The following is a 24,753-nucleotide window of genomic DNA, read 5'->3' on the forward strand; positions in this document are numbered from 1 at the left end:
ATGGTTTATGATTCATTTTTCAATTCAATTGTCAGTAACGGGCAGATTTACAGTATGAAGTGGCACAATGGAAGAGATTAAGATCACAGTAGTAGGCTGCAATGGTCTACTGCACCTGTATTGAAGAAATCAAGTTGACAATTGCCGGAATAACATTCTGGTCTCAAGAACCACTGAGCTGAAAAGCGACAGATCTTAATAGCCCTTGGGTGGATTATTTACTCACCTATTAATATTCCTACATGCATTAATAAAATATGGTAAATGGGATCAGAGAAACATTTCATTTGAAGGTAGCTGTTCTGAGATCCTCCCATGTTTAGATCATGAAAATCGACCCGGTCGTTAAGGAAAATCGCCCAGCAGACCACACAAGAACAGCAATCATAGCATGCTACTTTTTTATTGTTAAATTATTTGCATTTTCATACATTTTCAATAGTTATATACAGTTTAAATGTTAAAACATCTTTTGACTGTGCTGTCATTATCACACTCCAGCATGACAATTACATTTCACAGCAGAATTGAAAATAAATGTATACTACATTTAGACAAACGTTTGGTCAGGTAGTCTTTCATTGCCTTATTTCATTTCATTTTCTGAGACTACTGCATGTTACGGTACATTATTTTCTGTGGCCAAGAGGTTGCCTTGTATCCTTGTATATACTATGGCCTATATTTTCCATTGTGGGCAACTTGCAGGCAAATTGCCCACTCCATAGCAAATGTATGAAGTGGGCAACTTTCCCACAGTGGAAAACCAGGCCCTATATCTCTAGCCCATATCTCTTTTTTAAATAGTCATAATTAACATAAATCTCATCTGGAATACTAGGTTGTAACTGTGTAGGCTGTAACGACAATGGCCTGGCAATTTATATGCTATAACTAAGATGCATACTACACTTTCCTTATCAGATACTTTAAATCTGTTTTTTTTGTGGGAAAACAGCAATAATGTTTGTGCTCCCTGTGAAGTTGTGTACTGTATGTATACATATAACTTTCAGACAGATATTGTTTCGGGAATCAAATAACTGGCCTATACATGTGATATAAAGAAGCAGCTTGTGTACAACAAATAGTTCACTTTCAAAACATAACTTATTTTTTGTTTTCACATTAAAAAGTTGATGGAATTTGAGCGGTTAAAAGAAAATCCCTATTCAACAAACTCCACTCTTGGGACCAGCTCACCATTCCTCCAACCTCTGTTGAAATCAGTTTTCCATTAAGACCATTTTACTCTGTCCTTTTGATGGTCGGAATAGAGGCAACCCACTATATACAGATAATGATCTCACTCTGTGCTTTTCTTGGCCATAAGCTTCACCATGACATTATCGTATGTAGTATCTAGACTCTCATCCTCCCTTATGTCACAATCTTCACAGTACTCATCTTCACAAAAAGCCTTCTTGGGCGGCTTAGGAACTGCATAGTCATCGATGTGTGGGTTATACGGGTATTCATGGCCAGAAGGATCTGCAGTACCCTGGAGTTTCCAAGCATGGCCTCGTACCTCCTCAGGATCATCGTACAGAGAAGTTGCAGCTGCAGCCAGTGCACACCCTTCTGGCTCGTCGTAGATGTGTTCCACTTTATAAGTTGAGCCTTTCCGCCTTGACTGCACTGCTCTTTCATCTATGGAGTCGTACAGTGGATCGGCGACTTGGATGTGAGTTGAAATGGATGGCTCCTCTTTTTCAAAAGATGCCTCGTCTAGGCTGGGCAGGGAAAATGCGCCAAAGCCGGAGGCCATCAGATTCTTGGCAATGGTGTCAAATGGGACCGCGTATTCGCAATCTGGATTTTTCAGATCTGCGTGCTTTTTCTCGGCTGCTTTGTCTTTTGGTTGGTCCACCACCATCCTGGAAATCTGGGAATAGGCCAGGTCTGAAGACAACGGAAGGCTTGGATTGTTCTTGACTGGTGCTTTCCTTGGTTTGGGGTCAAGAGTTAAGCTCTTCACTCCTGAAGGCAAGGTCTCGCGTGACATTTCACTCCCCCTGGCCCTGTTAGGAATCTGAGATTCAAACGTTGGCTGGCCTACTGTGCTGTAGAAGCCACTGTCCCCCACCGGAGGAGGCCTAGGGGGTGGTGGGAGGTCTCCTTCAGATGAAGCACAGTGCCAGTTGGGATCTGTTATGCTCGTTTTCTGCACGTCAATGGCAGATTCGATGGCTTGGAAAATGCTGTTCCCCTGTTTGGTTTCAAATTCAAAGTTGCCTTCTCCGGAAACGCACCTGCGTCCTGCTTCGAAGGAGAACGTCACCTGCGAATCAACAGAGTTAATTAGGGGTTAATCCCTTCTATATGCCATGATTTAAATACATTTGCTTTAAAAATCCATCAAAAATAAATTTATCCGCAGCAAAAGGACATGAAATATGTGTATTGATTATCAGTGTAATTCTATTAACAGTGTGGTGCTGGCTCACTTGTTACAATATATACTTTATGTGTGTGTTATATTCCACCTTCTACAATCATTAGGGCTGTATGTCTTCCTATATGTGTTGCTAGTCTTTTTGTCTGCCTGTGCTGCTCTTTTGGACAACATAGACACATGACAAGTTCCCCTGACGATATCTTCAATGGCAATTGACAACAATGTTATTGTAATGGTTCCGCCCTGCCTGACAGGAGTAAGTTGAATAATGTGTGTTAAGTGAATGGAGAAGGGGTCTTATAATGTGCTCCTCCAAAGCTGGTCCTGATCATTTACAGCACAAGCTGCAATGTGCATGAACATAGGAGACATTGGGAACACCACTGCGCATGAAGACTGGGACTATGACTGAACTGTTGAGCCCGTCGAAGCACACCTTGTGCCAGAACACCACGTGCTCCATCAAAGGTGATCTTACATCATCTACAGTAAATATCTTTTGAATGATCCCGGGGTTTTAGATGTCGCTACATTAGTTTGACTATTATAATTGCTAATCTTCACATCTTTTACAATAGCCAGGAACCCTGTTTCCGGCTACAAGGGGAGTGGTTCAGCGGTTCGTTTGTGAGTCTGGCTTTCTACTGTACTTCACTTGGTAAGCCCCTTATAAAAGTCTACCACTATTTTTGCATGATATTTTTGCAGTTTTACCATGCTTTCCCCATGATTATACTGTGCATTTACCAAAGTTTACCCTGGTGTGCCATGTTTCTTAGTATGCCTTACCATGCCTAACTATTCTTTACAGTGCTTTACCATGCTTTCACTATGTTTTATTGCACTTTGCTATGCTTTTACCACCGGGAACACCCTGCATCTATTTGTGCAGTCTCATCTTACTGTGCTAAGTTTGAAGCAGTGACTTGGGTATAGGACTTTTTATAAACTGGAATGAAACCCCCTCCTATCTGTCTTTCTGGTAACCTGCAGAGCTTCATTGTTTTAATGTATCCTCATAGCTCATGTAAATGAGTTCTGTGATCAGGGATAAAGGATGACTGCCCCTTTCTGTACTTTCTTAAGTGCAATAACACCCTTTTTGTAGATGACCAGAGCTGGACACAGTATTCAAGGTAAGATGTAACCTGTTGCATTAGATAAAGAATGTGTAGCAGTCTTTAGAGAGCACAGTATCTGCACATGGAAAATTAAGCTGTATCCTGTTAGACTGTAGAGTTATCACTTCTGCTAAAAATAAAGTGTGTTCAACAAGAGTGGAAAATATATTTCAAATGGGTGTCATAACTGTCCAGACAGGAAGGACTAGTGCTAAGATTGTAAGACTGTACATATTGCATGTGAATGAACGCTAACACAGTCAAGTAATAGGCGAGGCAACATCTTTATATTGGGCTTTGAAATGACTGTATTAGAAACATTTCTCAACTGAAAGGGGGACGCAACTTAACAGAGAGGAGGAAAGAAACATCACAGTATACTTTAAGCTATTAGTAAAAACTTTTTATATTGGTCACAGCAGCAAACCTTAAAATAATAAATGCACTGCAGTAAAATGATATGAAATTGATATACAGAGGATACTGAATGATCTTAAGTCGTTACTGGAACATCCTTCTGTGGCGAATAAAAAACGTACACCACAAACCATCATTTCATTTTCTGTTTATACGACAAGTATATTTTTAAAATAAATAGCAATGCATGTTTTATATTAAATCAATTAATTCAGGGATTTTTTAACCATGCAGATCTTTACTTTCATTGTGAACAGAATATGCTTCGACGCAGATTAATTTCAAACCCTGTTTTTGGCCTCTTTGCAAATGTCTTTTTAAAACCTTGAACTCAGTCTTGTCAATTTGCAGCCTCAGTAACTGGCATTTCTTGACTAAACTCGATCTCAAGGAAATTGGAGTCCAAATCAAAACAACAATAAAAATTAGAAATTACAAAATTCATATCGGTGACAGTATTAAGTGGAATAACAAAAATGTATCCCACGCTAGATATACCCACGCTTGTCGTATAAAGTCAAACAAAGTCAAAACAAGCGCTTTTCAGCTGTGTTTCAGTCCCCCTGTTTTGATATTAAACCATAGCACAGAACAGGTGAGGCCAATATAAAAGGTTAAAAAGCCTCAAAGCCTTATAGAGACTATTTACATCTTTAAAATGAGTGCAAAGAGAAAATGATCTCAATGTTAGAGCTTTGAATTAGATCTCAGAGGCAGAACTCAAAATGTAAAGTAAAGCGGTATGTGACGTTTTAACCAGAGTGGCACAATGCTGGTCCTTGAGGTCCGGAGTCCTCTTGTCTTTGTTCCACCTGTACCCTAAATTACTGAGACTAACCTCTTTCCAGATTTAATAAGTTCATTATTTAAAGATATCTATAAACCTGTAGGACTGAATTTGTGCACCTCTGCTTTATGCTGCTTAAAATATTTACCTTGTCCCGTCCGAATCTCCTTAAAAACCTGTAGGGCCACATGAACATGGCTTCTCCCGATTTCTTGTCTCGGAGAACCAGGCTGTCATCTTCTGCTTTCAGGATGTATGTCCCACGTAGTCGGCATCTTTCTGTTGCATCGGTCTTTCGTACAGACACTACAAACTCCTTCGCTGATTACGACAAAAAAAACAATTTCAATAAATTACTTTGAAGAAACGTAATAAATCTGAAATAAATCAGCCATTCAAATTCATGTGAACTTCAGGTCACTTTGTGATTGGTGTTTCCGTCTGCCAAGCTTGACACAACAGCAGCATGAAGTGACTGCAACCATATCATAACCTAGCCTAAGAAAACAATGCCATGTGTTCTACTATATCTTCTCAAGAGCCTAATTATAAAGTTGTCAGTGTTGATTAATGTATAAAAAAAGTTTTAATTAATTGCTACTTCAACTAAAATTGATGTGTCATTTAACAAGAAATATTTATCTGTCCCTAACGTAGTGATAAAAACAAAGAAATCAACGCTGAACTCCGCTCTATCTTTGTTTGCTTTAGATGTTATCAATTGCATTTTGGGACAGCATTTCTGTCAAGAGGTTTTTGACACACATGATTATACAATAGAGTTTGGTTGTTTATTTCTACAATGACAGGCAGGGTACATTGTTAAACTGCTGGTTTGTCTTTGCAGGCTAGTGTCTACCATGGGCTTGGCTGAGATAACTTAACAAACTCCCTCTCATCTGACCTGAGCCAGATGACAGAGGTTGTGCATTAGCCCACTGTCTTATACTGTTTCCTGTATTCTTTTGGAACATGTGTTTGCAACTGTAGTCCAATATCCCTTATAAATATGTGGTGCAATGTTCCGTGGCAAAACCATATTAGTTACTGGAATGTTTGGAAGCTTCAGAGCAAATCCCCTTTTCTCTAATAAATCCGCTGTATGCATTTTTTTCATTTACCCTGACAGAAAACCTTTTTGGATATCCTTATTATTATTATTATTATTATTATTATTATTATTATTATTACTTATTTCTTAGCAGACGCCCTTATCCAGGGTAACTGACAATTGTTACAAGATATCACATTATTTTTTTTACATACAATTACAGTATTTTTTACATACAATTACCCATTTATACAGCTGGGTTTTTACTGGAGCAATCTAGGTAAAGTACCTTGCTCAAGGGTACAGCAGCAGTGTCCCCCAACTGGGATCGAACCCACGACCCTCTGGTCAAGAGTCCAGAGCCCTAACCACTACTCCACACTGCTGCCATTATGATACTAGTTTTCCATCACCAGAAAACCCAGCACAACCAAGATCAACTACAGCAAATGATTGCATTGCCAATATGAATGGGTTCACACAATTGCATTGTATCAAAATATGAAGCCACTGTGGTACCATTCTACCAGGTGCTCACACCATCGTAGCTACCTTTGTGGAAACATTGCCATTGCAGTCTCACTACGCTGCACTGAAGATCAGTACGGAAAGCAAGGTTTGTCACAGCTGCGTAAATAATAGCGCTTGAAAACAGTTAACATTTTCTTTTAGATGGGAAGCCACAGAAATCGTTTACCTGGAGTCTTTTCTTTTTGAATAAATGCAGCTGCTAAATTTGATACCATCTAGAGCCCTTCCACAAAAACAGCACCCAATTTCCTTCCTGCAAGGCTGAGCGCTATATTAGTACTCCCCTGTGCAGAAAATAGATTCAATAACTTCCGTATGTGGTTTATGTCTCTGCTACTGTGTTTGAGTTACAAACAGGTGCAAACAAAAAGAAATGAAACCACAATATAACTTTGAGATGTGAATCGGTTCTGGTTCCCCCTTTGTTTTCTAGTTGCCTTTTTGTTTCATATACACCTAGCTGAACAAATGCAATCTGATCTCCAAAATGGTTTTGCATTACGTACAATAGGCCTTTCCCGCAGCAACTATAAATACTCTTTTTGCACAAAGAAATAAAAATACCCAAGTCACTTATTTATAAAGTAATAACAAAGGCAAGTCTCTAATTACATGCAACCTAGTCTTCACCAAGTATGCAAACATTTCTGCTAGTGCCTTCAACACAGTTGTCGACTTCACTTACTTGCTTTTGGTATATGCATAGATTCCAGATATATGTCAATCATTTAGTGGTTTAAGTTCTATTGATGCATTGTCAAATGACTGAGACGATTATCTTTAAAGTAGACAGTTTATCTTTTGCATACACGTCTGCAGGCTGCCTTAGTTCTTTCAGATTTTATATAGAAATAAACAGTACAGGCTTAACCATGCATAAACCTACACTCTACAGAATATGCATACATACATTTTTAGAAAGAGTTTAAATATGCTGCAGAAGCAGTCAAAATTTATGATAATTTGCTGGGTGCTGAGACGTGCAGGAAATAATAGTGTGTGTGAAAACTATTATTATTCTACGGTCAGTTACAGGGCTTAACTGTGGTAATAGCTCTCACAGCCACAGAACAGGAACATAACTGAGCCACATAACTTGTTTCCATTACGTAGAATCTTAAGAACTAGAATAAGCTGACCTAGTTTGAAGCACGGTCAGAAGGGTGTCATGAAACTGTCAAGAATTGATTTCAATAAAAAAAATGGAAAGCAAAGCATTATATTGTACTGTAGCATTTTGACTGTCATTACCGTACTAAAACGTTGTTGAGCATGTCTTTGTTCTAGCACTTAACAGTGCAGGCCCTACTTTCCCCTGTGTTGTAATTATATATTAGACACTGACGGATTTGATTTATTTAGGTCAAAAACTCATTCAACAATCCCACTGAAGTAGACACCACTTTTTCAACTGTCACTGTATGCAGAAGCTGAAATTTCAGGTTTTAATCTTCAAAAGTTCTTGTAGGACTAGGGGTTTGTCCTTTACCACGTGTTTCAATGCACTTTCCATATGTTTTATTTACAATCGTACACCACAGTAAAATTCTAAAATACAATGTCATTTTCTCACTAAAATGTATTAAGAAAACACACACACCCAAGTAAGTCAGGAATCCTCTTTTCAGGTTTATTATTCTGCCAGATTTAATAAAGAAAAAGAGAAGAGGATTTGGAGACTATTTTTTTTACCTTATCTCCTTGGTTTCATGAAATATTTAATGAAATTCAATTGAGATGTGCCTCCAGATATATAGCTTAATAACCACAGTGGCTACGTGGAAGATAGCGCCTCACATTTTAATTTCCACTTACTTTATTATCTTCCGATCAAGTGTGCAAGTACCATCTGCCATTCGCTCAAGCAGGGGCGATAAGCAGTGACAGGTGAAATCTGCCCACATGGATTTCCCTTCTCTATATCTAATAAGAAGGAAGCCATCTGGATGAAAATCTCCCAGTTTGTATTATTTTATTTGGGTGTACATAAGAAGGAGAGAGGCATTGGTGTGAGCTACATAAGATGCAATGGGTGACATATTTCTAAAGAGTTTTACCATGCGGCAAAGTGCTGGGCTGACTTTGATGCATTTAATTTGTTTTATAAAAAATAACCCCCTCTAAAGCTGTCAATGCCTATTGTGTTGTCTCCGACTATCCCACCCTAGCGACTATCTTTTTAATATTGTGGTCCAGGAACACGTGCAAAAGTATGAGCCACAGGTAGAATGGTAGCATAGTAGTTACATTTCCATACATATAGATGGAAAGTATGCAGATACATTTGTAAAGATAAAAGTGAAATCGCAAATAGAGAAAATAGACATTCAGTCATAAGAAACTCGTTGTGCAAAACTAGCAACCTTGTTCATGGTATATTTTGTCAGAAATGTAACAAAATAAAATATGTACGAGTGACAGGTACAACATATAAAGAATACAGAATCACTTATGAAACATAAGAATAAAAAAAGGATATGAACCAACACTACAAAAAATGAACAATAACCTACAATTTGTAGTTTTAGAAGAAATAAATTAGATCATGTACAATAGCGGCTTCACCTAATTGGGTTATCCTTGGTAATTATTGTAACGCTCCACCTTTGAGGGTATTACACCTCCACTGTTTGTTTTCAATCATACTGAAATGTTGAGAAGTTCTTTTGAGCAAAAACCTATAGCTATATAGAAATATAGATGTATTAATATTCTTGTTTCCTTACCACTTCCTCTAGTGCTGTAGAGGGAGTTTTCCTCCATCGCCACAGCAGACTGTCCCTTAAATGATTTCTGTAGACTGCCCCTCTTGCAAGCCAAAGGCTGCTCAGTCCAGTTCATCTAATTGATAGAAAAATGACCCACAAATTAATGCTGCGTGGTCACCACAATGGCAATACATTGAAACAAATACACCACTGTGTCAGATCATTGCAGGTGTCCTTAAGTATATCAAGAGTAAATTGCATAGGTTTACAAAGCGGTTACATACCACGAGCGCTGTCTTTTCATTGTGCCCAGAATCCTACCCTTTATAAATTGTGGCAGGGCCGAGCCCTGCTTGTAAATAGTGTTTGGTTTGTGTGTTGGTGGTGGTGGTTGCCAGAGATGGGGTTATTTCCTACCCCTGCCAAAAACATGTGAGAATGTGGCTGGAGCCTTTATTGAATAATTGATTATTAATTAGCCATATGGGATATAAGGGGAGGAAATCCTTTGTTTGGGAGTGTTTTGAAAAGAGATAAGTTTTTGTAGCAGTCTGGGAGAGGTTTTAGAACTGCATGGAGAGAAAGTAAGGAGGAAAAAAAACTTTAAAACTTTAATGTCTCTGTTTATTTTGGCCACTGAGCTGTTTTTGATTGACTGTTCGTGACTTGTTTTGTTTAATCTTTTTATTTTACTCTTCGAGCAGTGTTTTTCATTTATTTTTGTTTAATAAATGCGCGTCCCAGCGCTTAAACCCGCAGCCACTGTCTCTGAGTCTCTCTAACCCTTTGCCATCCTGTCACATAAACACAATGGATTTCAAACACGAAATCGCCTGGGAGTGGAAAATCTGCCTGGTCTGTGCACTTTCATCAAATCTGCCCCAGAGGCAGAAATCTGATTTACAAAAAGCATTCTGTGTGAGTCGCCCAGTGATCCTGATACAACAGCACACTCTTATGGATAGGCTCCCATTCCTAGTGTGTAGAGGTGCGTACTATTGAGAAACCATCTGTATCACTGTGGTCGCATTCTATGAAAAATATATCGGAAATATACTGAAAATATATTTGATTAATTTTCAGTTTTAGTAATGTATTTTTGGGATCAGATATTAAATATATCTATGAGTTATATTATGGAAGATATACTTGCAAGGCATATTTATGCCACCATTAGTGTTAAAAGTACACTATATTTAAAAAATCATCTTTGATGCATTTGTGAGCAGGTGGTAATTATTTAATTCCAGTTATGTGGGTGTGATGTTTGCAGCTTCTTTCACAATTCTGCCTTGTAACTCAGCAAAAGGTTTTACATGCACTGACGTCAGGACAGACGACCCCACAATAATGAATCCAAGGGGGTCAAGTCCGGTGAGCGAGGAGCCTGCACACAGGGCCTCTGCTACACATCCAATGACCTGGCAATGGGTTCCTATAGGTACGTAATTTTTTTTTTTTTTTTTTTAATATTGTGTGTTGTTTATGAATCACCCTGTATCTATTTCGGAAATATATCCATTATTTGTAAGTGAAGTCATTAGAACAAGAGCATGTCATCTTGAGTTTTGCAAGTCTTGCAATGAAGTGGCTTAAACAGTTGGCAGAGAGACAGTTTCAGGGGTGAATATATCAAACGCCTGGAAGCATTGTTAATACAGAACTATTTAATACATTTCACACTCATTTTTTGGCTTCAGAAAAGTCAATTGAATCACAGCTAATATCATTATTTACGTGGTTTCTGCTCAGTGAATTATTGTATGAACATTTTAAAAATGCCTATCCACATATTTGACATGATTATACTATGCATTTACCGTAGTGTACCCTGGTTTCCAATGTTTATTAATATGCGTTATCACACCTCGCTATTCTTTACAGTGCATACGTATGCTTTACCATACTTTCACTATGCTTTATTTCATTTTGCTATGCTTTTACTATGGGAAACTTTTATAGCGGACATATTTTTGAGAACGCTTCTCCTATTGTGATGAATTAAGATCTCAGGGAATATAAAGGTATAGTATAATAGTTTATCTATTTTATCATGTCACTGATGGCTCTAATTTTGAATTAAATGCCGTTGCAAGGGATGTCACTGGCATGCTTGTTTCCTAAGTACTGTGGCAGCAATAAACGATATGGCTGCTATCACAGCACCAATCAGAACGTGTGTCAGAGATTTTATGCCACTGTTTTATCATTAGTGTTTTAGGTGCTGAAATATCACGGGCCACTGGGGGGTTGGGTTTAATTGTCAAATATTGGTTCTATTCCTTCAATTATTCATAGCCATTTGTTTTGCACCAACTAACCACTACCTTCAGTCTTTAATGATGCCTAAGTTTATTACAAAACTAGAACCAAACATACAATTCTATTTAACATTAGTGTGCAGTGTTCTGCTTTCTAACTAGGAGTTCATTTGCGACTGGGGAAATGCTTTTGTCGCACTTAACCAAACTCTGTGTGTCTTACCACACACCATTTCCAAAATCCTTCCACCACAGCACTTTTTAAACCCAACAGGAATGGTAAATGTAACGTATCATCTATGTTATAGCTATAAAAGTGGATTTCCCACTTGGTGTTTTTTATCACACTGAAAAGCTACAAAAATCAGGTTGCATGGGAAATGTTAAACTATCTTTCAAACTATACAGGAGATTGCACCTTGAAACCCAGATACTGTTGTCTACCACAAAAAAGGAAGAGCTATATTTATTAGTGTGATTGCTGAGGTGTGGTGAAATGGTCAATAAAAATGCCTTTGCTTTTTCTGAGAAAGTGTTTTTGTCATGTTAGTTGATACAAAAATTAGTTGTTTTTTTTTTAAATACATACTGGAAAAGCTACTTCACAGAGAGTCTGTGTCCATTCTTCAACCTCTGAGCTCTCCGCTGCAAACACAAACAGTTTCTCTGTTGTTTCCACAAGAAAAGGGATGGATTCTTTTGGGCATCCATCCATTTTTACATCCGTCACTCGGATACAGTCACTCAGTTTGATCACTTTCTTATTCTCCTGTTTGCGAAGATTCTTGTCGAACTCAAAGAACTCCATGCGAGAAATGGAGCAGGTGCTTTCTCCGTAAACAATCGACCACATTTTTTTCCATTTCTGTGTAAAAATAAGAATGATAATGAAGTCAGCGAGGCTGTATTTAAAATCTGAAGTGTTCTGCGTTTAATTTAACACTTAAAATCATGGAGTAATTATGTGGTGTCTACTCCATGGTTTGTGTAGCCTACCTATCTAGAAAGCAAACCTGGTTGACAGTCAAGTTTGTTCACATTTGTTGGTGAAACCTGCTTGCACCCTTTTGCTTCTTCATGCAGCAGTTGGAGGTTATAAAAGACATAATCAAGCTTTGTTATAACTGTGACCAGGATGTACAATTCATATCGCCCGATGCCCAAGACAGAACAAGATTTGTGTGAGAGACAACAAGTTTTGCCGTTAATACTTTCCTGTTGGACAAATAGTTTTTATTTATTTATTTGTCTTCTGTTCATTCTGTTACTAGAAAAACTGAATTGCGGAAGTCTAGCACCTCCACACACAAACATTTTAAAAGTGTTTACGCCCCACCCCTATCACTTCTGATTGGCTACCTGTGGAAAAAGCTGATCTTCTATTGGTTACAAAGACACACATAAATGGCTGTCAAGAGAGCCTCTGGCAAAGCACAGACTAATATTTTATTATTATTATTATTATTTATTTCTTAGCAGACGCCCTTATCCAGGGCGACTTACAGTGGTAAACAAAAATACGTTTCAAGAATCACAGTACAAGTACATTTAAGAGCAAGATCAAATACAATGACTTCGGTTCTAGCAAGTACAAGTATACGACAAAATATGATTCAATAACGGAGCAGATAACAGTGTCAGTGATAGTTACATCAGGATATAATTAAATACAAAATACTACAGATTAAATAACACGTGACAGATTACAGTACTCTAAAGTACAGGATTAAATGCAGTAAAATAGGGAGCAGATAAGAGCAAGGAAAGCACATTAAGGAAGAGTGATAAAGTGTCCAGAGGGAAAAGAGGAGGTCTACGGGTGCTGTCTGAAGAGGTGAGTCTTGAGGAGGCACCGGAAGGTGGTCAGGGACTGAGCAGTCCTGACATCTGTAGGAAGAAAATTCTACCACTGCGGGGGAGAGTGGAGAAGAAGCGGGCTCTAGAGGCAGGGGAGCGTAGAGGAGGTACAGCCAGTCTTCTAGTGGCTAATTTAAACAAGGTATTATTTATGTTTTTTGTAAATTAGCAAATAAGTTGTACTGCTTCCAATACATGAACCTGACATTTAAATGAAGCAATCTAGTAAAGTTACACAAAAGAAAACACCACAGTCGCTAAGGTATTTGCAGATTTGAAAAAATCATGTTGTGTAATTTATCAAATTATTTCTGAGTCTACTAAGGGTCAAGCGTGTACTTGCTGGGATGTTTCAACAGATGTGGCAAAAAACTGAATTAATTTTTTTGTTTCGATTTGAGTGCTGTTAACCTCGTTTGCCATTTACCACGTTTAGCATAAAATTATATACATGAAATGCTTATATATATGAGATTATCTGAACAATATTTTATTATTTTAAAATACAATACAGACAGTCAATCTCACTGCAATGTGTTTATGTATTAATTCATTTATGTATTTATTTTTCAGTGAGAGTAATGCAGGATAAGACTGTTATCTCCCAAAACAAAAAAATGGGTATGAAACCATGGTCACCCTGCTGCAGCAGTGTTCCAGTTAGCCATCATGGGGACAAGAGATTAGAGGAGGAAAAATAGCTGTAAAATGTTGTACACTGTTTTAAAGAAAATAAGTACCGATGTATCATAGAAATAAACAAAAGAAAAAACATATTTTGTCTTTGCAGAATTTAATGGCGCCTACTATAAATACTGCGTGCATTTTGGTAAAAAAAAACAGTAGAAATGCAGAGAAACTTGACCGGTTCTACACAAGTCCTTTAAAAATCTGGGGTTCAGCAGGAAAGAGACCCCGAGACCCAAGCTGCTTTTGTGCATGTTTAATACTAAATAATGAACAAAATAGACACAAGGGCCAAAACAAACAGTTATACAAAAAACAACAGAAAACTCTTTTCCTACACCGTGGTTTTAGACCTGGCTGCTGCTTCCATTTTAACACGGCTTCACAACTCCCCTAAACACCAATGATAATTCTCACTTTATCAACAGCACCGCAAAAACACCTTCAACAACGCTAACTCTAAAAACTCACACCCCATGATCACCCTTTTTATACACCTGTGGCTGTTCAATTTACGGCTCCAGCCACATTCCTATGCATATTGACAGGGAAGAATTTAACCCTGCCACACTGCCACAAGCAGTGAAAGAACATCAAGACAAACCAGAATTCCACAAAGCAGCAGTAATAGTTGGCAATGATTTCGATTCTGTGATGCAACAAATTAAAGTGCCTGTACATCAGGAGTTGAATTCAGCTTATAGAGAAAGTGTGGAAAAAAACAGACAGAAGCTATTTTTATATCTGAATAACTCCAAGATATTATAGTTGTACTCTTATTATTACATTTACTGGCAAATGTGTTCCAAACTGCACTGAAAGGAACCTTTCCTTAAAGTATGTTATACATCTGTTGAGGTGAGGCAGGGAACCTTTTGTGTATCTTGAAGAATTTAGTGAACCCATCAAGTTACAAGGCTACATCCGCCCCTGTTAATCACTAATTGATTGATTGTGTTCACTGTTAAATAAAACCCAAATCCTACAAGTCATAGTCTACTATTTTGTGTGTGTTTTGTGAGATTGGGAGGGGCAAGTAGATTTTTAAGAAGGATAAGTAGATTTTTCTAGCATTTTGTCCCTTGGACAACAAGTTTTTTTCAAAGATTGCACACCCCTGTATGACATTAAAACAGTATTATATCTGCGTTTGCTGTGTGTGTTATACTGATTTTATAAATAATAATATAAATACATTTTTACAGCATTATCGGACAGCACACCTTCACATGCACGGCAATATCTCTTACTCAGCTAAAACAGAGCTTGAATTTGTCATTTAAAAACTCCTACTGAAGTAAATATGTTGGTGACAGTTCACAGAGTAACAAAAATTCTTGCATATTAGGCATTGTAACTGATTAAGTGATTTATAGTTTATTCCTGGATTGATGAAAATATATTTTATATTTATTTCGTTTTGCAGCAGTGGAGTCATTTTTGTCGCACCCTATTGATTTTATCAGCGTGACTTTCCCCAAACCATTTTTTCAATTTATTCCCATCTCTTAGTTAAACAATTCAGTACGATAAACAGTAAAAAAAAAAAAAAAAAAGAAACTAACAGACGTACGGGACTAAAGGTTGAGGGTGAATTTGAACCCGGAAAGAAAAACAGCAGTTAAAAACGTTGCCCCAGCGGTGCTGCCTTTTTTTGGCCTAGAGATAAAGCAAGGTTGCTAGGTTACTCAGGGGTTCTTGTCTGCAAGGCCTTAGAGCCAAATGTCATCTGTGCCTTTGTTTTTTACTTTCTTAGTGTTCCTTTAACCATAACCTTTCGTTTATACAGCCTGGTCGTTGTTCCTTTCTTACGGCTCTGCTTCTAGAACACATTTTAAACTATTGTATATACACCATGGAGGATACAGTACTGTATAACGTGCATCGTGTTAACATAGCTTACAATGCTATCAATGATTTCAGTTTGAATTATTGTTATGCACATGTGTAGTTATCCTTCTCACTGTATCGATTTTAATATTGTAGTTGTCCTTGTATTGGTGCTCCAATATAACTGGGGATCTTATTACATTAATTCTTACATCAACCAAGGACAAGAATACATGGTCTACAAAATGCCACATGAGTTGAATAAGCTACCATACAAACTGGAGATCTTACAAATGATTGGGTTGTTTATTGGAGTATCATAATGGAGGAAGAAGAAATGCTGCTGTAATATATTTAGGGTTGTGGTGGATTATGTGAAATGCCATTTTGCTGATGTTTTAATTTGTATTTCCTGTTTTTTTTTTTTCTTTTATGCTTGTAGAAAAAAAAGAAAATATCAACATTACAACAACAGTATTTAAACAAAAACAAGCTAATTACACTGGTAGTGCCGTGTAATCACAATGTTATTACATGTGATTAAGGCATTTTTTTTAACTCACTGACTTCAGTTGACACCAGTAGTTGATAACATGCCCTTCATAGAAAAATAATTGTCTGCAGCTCTTTCCTGTAGCATTGCCCTTGAACCTTTAGCTCTATGGGAAATAAGGCATAACTTTCTGATTTTCTACATGAATAAAACAGGTGATTTTTTTGCATAGACATGTATGTGAGAACTAGAGAAGCTGACACAAATGATTTGTGTTATCCATGTAGAACCCTTTCACATCTCAGCTGAGTTATGCTGTTTCTCCACAGAATGGAGATTAATGCCAGGTTGCAGAGGTAAGTTTCTTGTACAATGCAGCAAAAGTTTTATTGTAATACTAAACAGGAGCACAACAACCATTTAATTAATGTATTACTCCAGTTGTTTTCAACCTTTTATTATTTAAACTGTACCCCTTCTGTCTGGAGATTTCAGCTCAAGTACCCCTTTACAATTTTGGTTCTACTGAATGGTACCACAGCTGCAATAAAAGGCAGAATAATCTGATTAACTGACAAACTGCTGGTTTAGGACAGAATACCAAACTGTCATACTAAAAACTCTGAATTACAAGTCTTTGGATGCTCAGAATCAAAAGACGGTATTGAGGAACCTCATTGGAAACACACATATTCGCTCTTTATTTGGCAAAGTTATTATAAATAATCCCAAATAGTCAACATTGTAAATGTTTATCACGTTACTATTTACTTCCCATCTCAGCATAATTGTGTGTCCCATTTAAAAAAAAAAACTGTATTATTATTTATTTCTTAGCAGACTCCTTTATCCAGGGTGACTTACAATTGTTACAAGATATCACATTATTTTTACATACAATTACATTTTTTTTTTTACACATTATTTTTACATATAATTACCCATTTATACAGTTGGGTTTTTACTGGAGCAATCTAGGTACTAGGTAATGTACCCTTGCTCAAGGGTACAGCAGCAGTGTCCCCCACCTGGGATTGAACCCACAACCCTCTGGTCAAGAGTCCAGAGACCTAACCACTACTCCGCACTGCTGCCCATATTAATCCATCATAAAATAAAATCACACTATTAACTGACACTGCAAATGGAAAATTGTTCCTTAATCCACAGTCAATGCATTCTACAGCTTTATCAATAGGATTAGTCGATTTGTATGTTCTTTAGAATGTTACATACAGTAAAAAGATAACAAATGGAAAAATATCATCTAGGCTACTGTTACTCCAGGATCCACTTTAGCCTGCGGGGAAGCGTGATTGTTTAGTAAGTGTCTGTTCCACCCACAGTGAGTCATTCTTACTGATGCACAACGTAAACAGTTACACATGTTGTTGTTTGTGCTGTAGGCTATGCAATGCTAAAGAACAAACCAATCTGAGATATACAGTCATAAAAACAGTTTTACAAATGTAAACATGTAGTCCACGATCAATGTCTAATTAAACCAGACAGTTGTTTTGCGCACCAGAATGATTGCTTAACTCTTCTAGCATTCTACAGTACCAGGGAATCCACACTGGATTGCAAAACAAGGTTGCTACAAGCCATCGGGTTGCTACAATCCAGTGCTTGGTGTGGAAAGAGTACACACTTTATGAATAGAGTACCCATGGCTATTATTATGTGGTTTTACATTGATTGCCATTAGTTAACTTTTTCTAATTGGTACCCCCCAATTAACTCGCCAGGCGCAACCTCCCCCCCCCCCCATTAAAAATAATGATTTCATATGTAAATGATAAAATATATAAATGATTACAAATTATTGAAATAGATGTTATGTTATTGGATAGACTGAACATATGCCGAATTAAAAAAAAAAACAAAAAAAAAAAACCTGACTGTTTCAAAATCAATCACCACCATTTCAGGCATATAATATAGTTATATAAAGACAATTATTTTATTTATTTATTTATTTTTTCCTGCACCTTATATTCCTAATGCCTTAATGCACAAAACATGTAAAAATCAATAAACTTTGTTACTACATGTTTGTATTCACTACTACAGTTATGACCAAACGTTTTGCATCACCTAGAATGTTAGGATTGATATAAAAAAAGTCTATATGAACATCATTTAGATATTTTATTTCACATCATGTAATCAAAAACAAACTGCTAAATGATTGCAAAAGTCTACCGGAAGTCAGAATAACAATACAGTATTTCATATTAGATTTCGAAATGTCATAGTTTAATACTGTATATGGAAAACTACAAAGCAGTATGTGAGTCGTTATGTTAACGTAACGTTATTCAGCAGGGTTCATTCGACTTTACAACGCGAAATTTGTTAATTCTATAAGGTAATGCAAAACCTTTGGCCATGGCTGTACACTTTTGTAAAGCCCAATAATCGAATGGGCCTTGCTCAGTCTTTAGACTGTGTTACTAGTTAGCTTCCCAAATGAACTAAAACAGTTTCCAGACCAATAGATTTACTATTAGCATTCTGTGGAGAGTACAGCACTATTGGCTATTGACTACATTGAAAATGTATAATGTTTTCTACTCCAGCCCCAAATGATACATCGGCTGTCTTGTCTCAGTACACTGAGGTCAAACTACAAGAAACTTCAATGCATTCACCAGTTATCATCAAAAACTACTGCCAACTTGAATTTGACAAAAATTCTAACACAGAATTCACAATGTATTGTCTATTTTAGCAAACCTTCACATTTTTATTTGGAATCCATGCAGATTCAATTCAATTCAAGCATACTATTTACTTTAGATCTTAACAATCACAATAAGGCATCCGACCCAAAAATACATAAATACTGGATCCTAAAATATTAATTCACATCAAGAGACAGGTTTGTTACCTTCATTGGAACTACACATGTATTAAATGTTATATTGCATTCTATAACATCAACTATGAATAACTATGTCCGTGCAAATTCCAGAATAAAGTAATTACTATGTAACTACAGCTTAGTTTATCTACATTTCAAAGTGCTTCCAAAAAGCCTATAATTATATTTTAAAGGTACATGAATACTCCAGAGACTCCTGGAATTACAGTACATAGCAGTCAATTTAGTTTTTGGCACATTGTTTCCATATTTGAAACTTTCTTTCAAAGTCATTACATAGTTACAAACTAGGTCAGCGCCATTACAGGTAGAGCACTTGACGATAGTAGGACCATGATGACCGTGTCTTACTTACCTTCCCAAACCTCTGCTGCTGCAAATACAACATTCCCTGCTTCCTGATTGCCTCCTCCATGTCGAAGCAGTTTGTACCACCTCTCCCTGGTTCATACCCTAGATAAGCAGTATGCTATGTGGTATCCGAAGATGACGCCTGACATTCTAACTTCCTGTCTCTCTCTCTCTCTCTCTCTCTCTCTCTCTCTCTCTCTCTCTCTCTCTCTCTCTCTCTCTCTCTCTCTCTCTCTCTCTCATGCTGTGGGTTAGGTTCATTGCTAATAAACTGGCCTAGTCTCAATACTTGTTTTACCAATCAACCAGATGCCAAATTGCTTCCGGTATATACTGCAACATTTATAGCGAAGCATCACAAGACCCAATGCTTAATCACTCCGTCCCACACATTGTCAAAACTAGTCAAAACACCCATATTGTGATGTGGTGACTGCACATTTCTTTGTTTTGCCTGCACTGGTAGTCTGTAATGCAGGAAACACATTACATTAGGTGTCTTTAAGTATTGTGTAATCACATAGTCATTACTTCGTGAATACATGTGTACTTACACATAATTACAATGTTATTATGCATAGTTACAAAGTACTTCTAGAATTTAGTATAGTACAAGTAGGTCCAGATATTAGCAATTTCACTTCGGTATGCTTTTACTTTGGTAAATTTGAATTGGCATTGCTATTGTATTTTGCTGAGTGAGAAATGTCTGCTTATTATGTACTACAGACACTGTGCCTTTTCATAGAATTGCTTTTTCAGTGGATCAACAAGCCTTTCATATAGTGAAAGATTATTTCGGATGCTGTTCTTTTGCCACTTGTGTCTCTCACTGCCAGTAACAGCTTTCTGTTCTCACACTTGATATCGATCATTACTTCCTGTTCTGTCTAAAAGACTGAAGTCTACTCACCACTTAAACAAACTGCGGCCTATTTGTGCTTTTTCATTTTTTTTCACACATTTAGAAGGGCTATACTTTAAAAGTTTGAGTTCAAAACACCAGCCCTATATGTCTTTCCTGTACAATGTTAACATACAAACAAGAACATCATTCAAGCAAATACTCCTGTTAAATTTACACGGCGAGTTACTAGAGAAAGTTTCATTTTATAAATATCTAGGAATATGGCTTGATGAGCATCTTTTAATTACCATATTGATAAATTGGTTTTAAAATTAGGACACAAGACGTTTTTCACAATCTAGCAGGTTAAAGTTAGTGACTCTGCTACATACAACTAGTCTGGCTCTCACTTATGAACCGCAGGATTTTACCTTGGTATTGTTTTGCGTTTAAGTTTTTTAAATGCTTTAAAGAATCAGCTTTTGCATATTAACTCCCAAAGAAGTGGAATTGTTTCCATCATAGCATGAAGATGAAATCTGATAACCTTTCTTTGAACTGCACATGTTTTCATTGTTATTATTATTATTATTATTATTATTATTATTATTATTATTATTATTAGTTTATTTAGCAGACGCCTTTATCCAAGGTGACTTACAGAGACTAGGGTGTGTGAACTACGCATTAGCTGCAGAGTCACTTACAAGTACGTCTCACCCAAAAGACGGAGCACAAGGAGGTTAAGTGACTTGCTCAGGGTCACACAATGAGTCAGTGGCTGAGGTGGGATTTGAATCGGGGACCTCCTGGTTACAAGCCCGTTTCTTTAACCACTGGACCACACAGCCTCCTTGTTTGTACTTTGCTATTGTCCTTGTATTGTTTTCCAGGACCCCCTTGTAAAGGAGGCCTCCGTCTCGATGGGTAAATCTCCTGGTTAAATAAATAAATACATAAATAAATTAAATGAAGTGTGGCCATAGCAACATCAGAACTTGAAGAGGCCATTGAAAGATCACATTTCTAACTGATGCAGCACCAAGGAAAAGAGATATTGAGTCCTTATAATATAAAAACAAAGTGCACTGTCAACAACGTCAACAGGTTCTGCCATCTTTCTTGCACAGGAGGTAAAACATCATGGAATGTTTTTTTTAAGGATGGTATCTATTTTTATGATCTAAACAGTGGTGGAGATGAACACTGCCACTTTCAAACTCTATACTAACCCAGCTGGTGTTTTCCCCTTGGGAATATTTATAAACCTACTTATCAATATTACTACATACAAGACAGAATACAGTGAAATGAGCTTAGTGACAAATAAACTCAGTAATAAAATCTGCCACTGGTTATATCATTAAATAAATTGCATTTGAGGGGAAAATAGTTATTTCATTAGTGTAAAACTAGCAAGAAACTGCTTATTTAACTGGACAGAGGCTGTGAGAGATCTGGGGTCCATGCACTCCCCAAGCAAGCACCCTAACCACTGCACAAAACACTTGTTTGCAAAAGCAGTTAGTGGGATTGTACCCTCATCTCTCCACTAAGGGGTCAGAATCTGTTACAGTAGTGCCTCATACAGAACAGCCAGTAATGCACAAGACTGGATCTTCCTGCAACTAGGTTGTCTAGTGGTAGTTTCATACTGCTTTAGTTCTGTGCTTTGCGTTTCCTTCAAAACAGGACACTTCGTTTTCAAAAGGTATTTGGAAAGAACTCCATTACAAACAAGTCTGTCCACTTCTTAAATGTCTTTTGTTTCACAGTCTTGTGGGAAACCAACACTGTCTGTTTCTAAGAGACACATTTCCTTTTTCACTGATAAAGGTTATCTCAAGTTAAACAACTTCCTGGAACTATCGCTGCCCATACTGGCTTTGCTAGGAGTTGGTTAGAAAACATTCCTTTTAGGAGCTCTTAGCAATGTCTACTCAGTGACAGGGTCAGAATCACACAACATTTACACCTGCAACTGCTGAACATACTGTATAACCATAAACTCCATTGGTGACCCTTTACATTAAGTGTCTCTAATTTACTGTGTATGTGTGCTTACATATCATTACAATATTATTATGCTTAACTACAATGTACCTAATGTGTAAAGCTTTTTGCTTGATACATGTAGTGGTCTGTGGCAGATCTGCCGGGTGTGTCAACAGTTTTCTTTTTTTTAAGTGTTTTATTTTGTTTGTTTTTCTGGCCTGGACTTAAAAATTAAACTAAATCTGGTAAAACTTGCCATTTTGTTTTGAGAGTCTCTGCCTTCCTGCTTCGTGACTTGCTCGGCCCTGTTACAGACACACCCACATTGTACTCATAAGTATTGAAGCCGGTCCTGTTTCAGTCTTTTAAAGTGTATAAAACAGTCTGTGGTGACTCCCAAAAAAATGTAACACACGGAAAATATTATCTTTCTGAACATCCCCTACATAACAAACACTCGTACTTGGTATTTGGAGCCCCAAATATCTTTTTTTCATATTTCAGTTTCCCATGGTTTGTCATAAGATTCGCAATAGGGTTAATATATTTGAGCAAGCCAAAATGTGGGTTTCATATATTTTGAAGTGTACTGACTGCAGCTTAAATTCATTATTATTATTATTATTATTATTATTATTATTATTATTATTATTATTATTATTATTATTAGTATTATTACATATAGAATATCAAGGAGGGTGATGTCCAATACAAGCTGATATCCAACGCACAACAGTGAAGAGCAGCTGTCCGCGAGTGGCTTTCTGACTGCTTGGACCTTGAGTGGGGTCAAATTGAGCTTCCATCTTACACAGAACTCTATACTGTTCTTCTTTTATATTATGTTTAACACTCCAGCTAATCTTAATGCACAATATTGTGTTTTTTCATTTTTTGGTAAGCCTGTGTTAAGATACAGGTAGTGGACAAAAAAATGGAACCACCAATGTAAGGTCACTTAATAGGGCGTTGGGCCACTAGGTATCCCGCTCTGTGGAGTTCTTGGCGCACCGTTTTTAATGAAACTGGCTGCTCGCGCCCCAGGTTCAAATTTGCAGTCAATTGATCTGCAGTTGCTTGCCTGTTTTGCCTTGCACTAATAAACGGATATCATGATCCTGGAGTATGCGCTTCCGCCCACTGTTGCCCATTGCTGATGATGTCTTTCCCTCAGAGTTCCATGCCAACATCATCTTAGACACCATTGCTCATGAAACATCAGCAAGTTGAGCTGTCTTGGTCACTGAAGCTCCTGTCAAATGCGCCCCAACAATCACCCCTCTTTCAAAGTCACTGAGGTCTCCTCTTGCAGCCATGCTAGCCATAATTATAGGCAACCAGGCCTGTCCAGCATTTTTATACATGACCCTAAGCATGCTGGGATGTTATCTGCTTAATTAACGCATGAGCCAGACCTGTGTGGAAGCCCTTGCTTTCAATATACTTGGTGTCCCTCATTTACCCAGGTGTTTCCATTTTTTTGTCCACTACCTGTACAATTAGCTGCTCTTCAGTTCTAATTGCTTGCCAGACAAAGTGGCAGCCAAAGTGTATTAGTAAGCGCCAGCTTTCTCTCGTGCACACCAGAAAAACTAAAGGAAACTTGATCTAGTGTGCCAGGATACTAGATGGCTCTTACTTAAGACTTTGGCTGATATAATGTTTGTCTATCATGGGCAACTAGAACTGAAGAGCAGCTCCTGAACTCAGATGAGAGCACCTTAACACAGACTTACCAGAGAATTACAATAAAAACCACTTTAGAATGCAAAACATCATAAAACGGGAAGGGTACTGTCTGTTACCAGTCTTTGTGAATTATCCACAGGTTCTGAGCTATCCCCTATATATCAGCAGTGGAGCATCGCCAGAATGCTGTTGTCTTCGGCTATTAATAAACATGATGCTCGGAGCAGAACAAGCTCTCGGGTTCTCATTTAATTTCATCCGAAGCGTAGCTGCCTGACATTTCGGTCAACTCTCGCGGCGCTAAAAGAATAGGTTATGCCATTTTGCTTTGATGTGCAATATTAATTGCATTTTTTTTTGTTCTGTACATTGCATATTTCTTTATAAACTTAGTGTTCCAAAATGTCTTGGGGTATCAAAGCATTTACTCAAGCAAGCCTTTAATTATTTTCTGAAAGGATAAGAAAAAAAACACCAGTTAACTAATGTACTTCTTCTTGCTTAGATTCACTTTGTATCTAGTTTTCTGCTTCAGTCATCTCATCTCATACACCTGGTTGTTATCACTAACCCCCTGTCCCCCTGCAAGACTCTGCCCCGACACTTATTTTGCCAGGTTATTAGTAAACTGATTTAGTCCATTCCTTCACTGTCGAGATTTAAACTCAGTCGCTTTGAAGTGACAGTAGAAGTGTTTGGCTGTATTTCCTGCAGTTTGATTCCAGGACTCACTCAGACAAAATGGTGCCCAGTGGATATTAAAGCAAAGGGGGTAGGGGGGGGGTGGGAAGGAAGAGAAAATCCAAATCAGCAGACCAAACAGCGTGAAAGTTTAGCTCATGA

General features: G+C 37.5%; 1 protein-coding gene across 1 annotated transcript; it reads right to left on the reverse strand.

Moving 5' to 3' along the window:
* Positions 1-384: 384 nt before the first annotated feature.
* Positions 385-19,511, reverse strand: LOC117397694 (docking protein 2). Its single transcript, XM_033996484.3, has 5 exons — positions 19,384-19,511; positions 11,864-12,139; positions 9,032-9,146; positions 4,872-5,044; positions 385-2,281 (listed from the first exon to the last, which is right to left on the reverse strand). Exons 1-5 carry the CDS (start codon positions 19,441-19,443, stop codon positions 1,307-1,309), a joined length of 1,599 nt encoding a protein of 532 aa, XP_033852375.3. The 5' UTR covers positions 19,444-19,511; the 3' UTR covers positions 385-1,306.
* Between the last annotated feature and the right edge of the window lie 5,242 nt (positions 19,512-24,753).

This window comes from Acipenser ruthenus, chromosome 37 (genome assembly GCF_902713425.1).
Source record: "Acipenser ruthenus chromosome 37, fAciRut3.2 maternal haplotype, whole genome shotgun sequence".
Lineage (NCBI taxonomy): Eukaryota > Metazoa > Chordata > Actinopteri > Acipenseriformes > Acipenseridae > Acipenser > Acipenser ruthenus.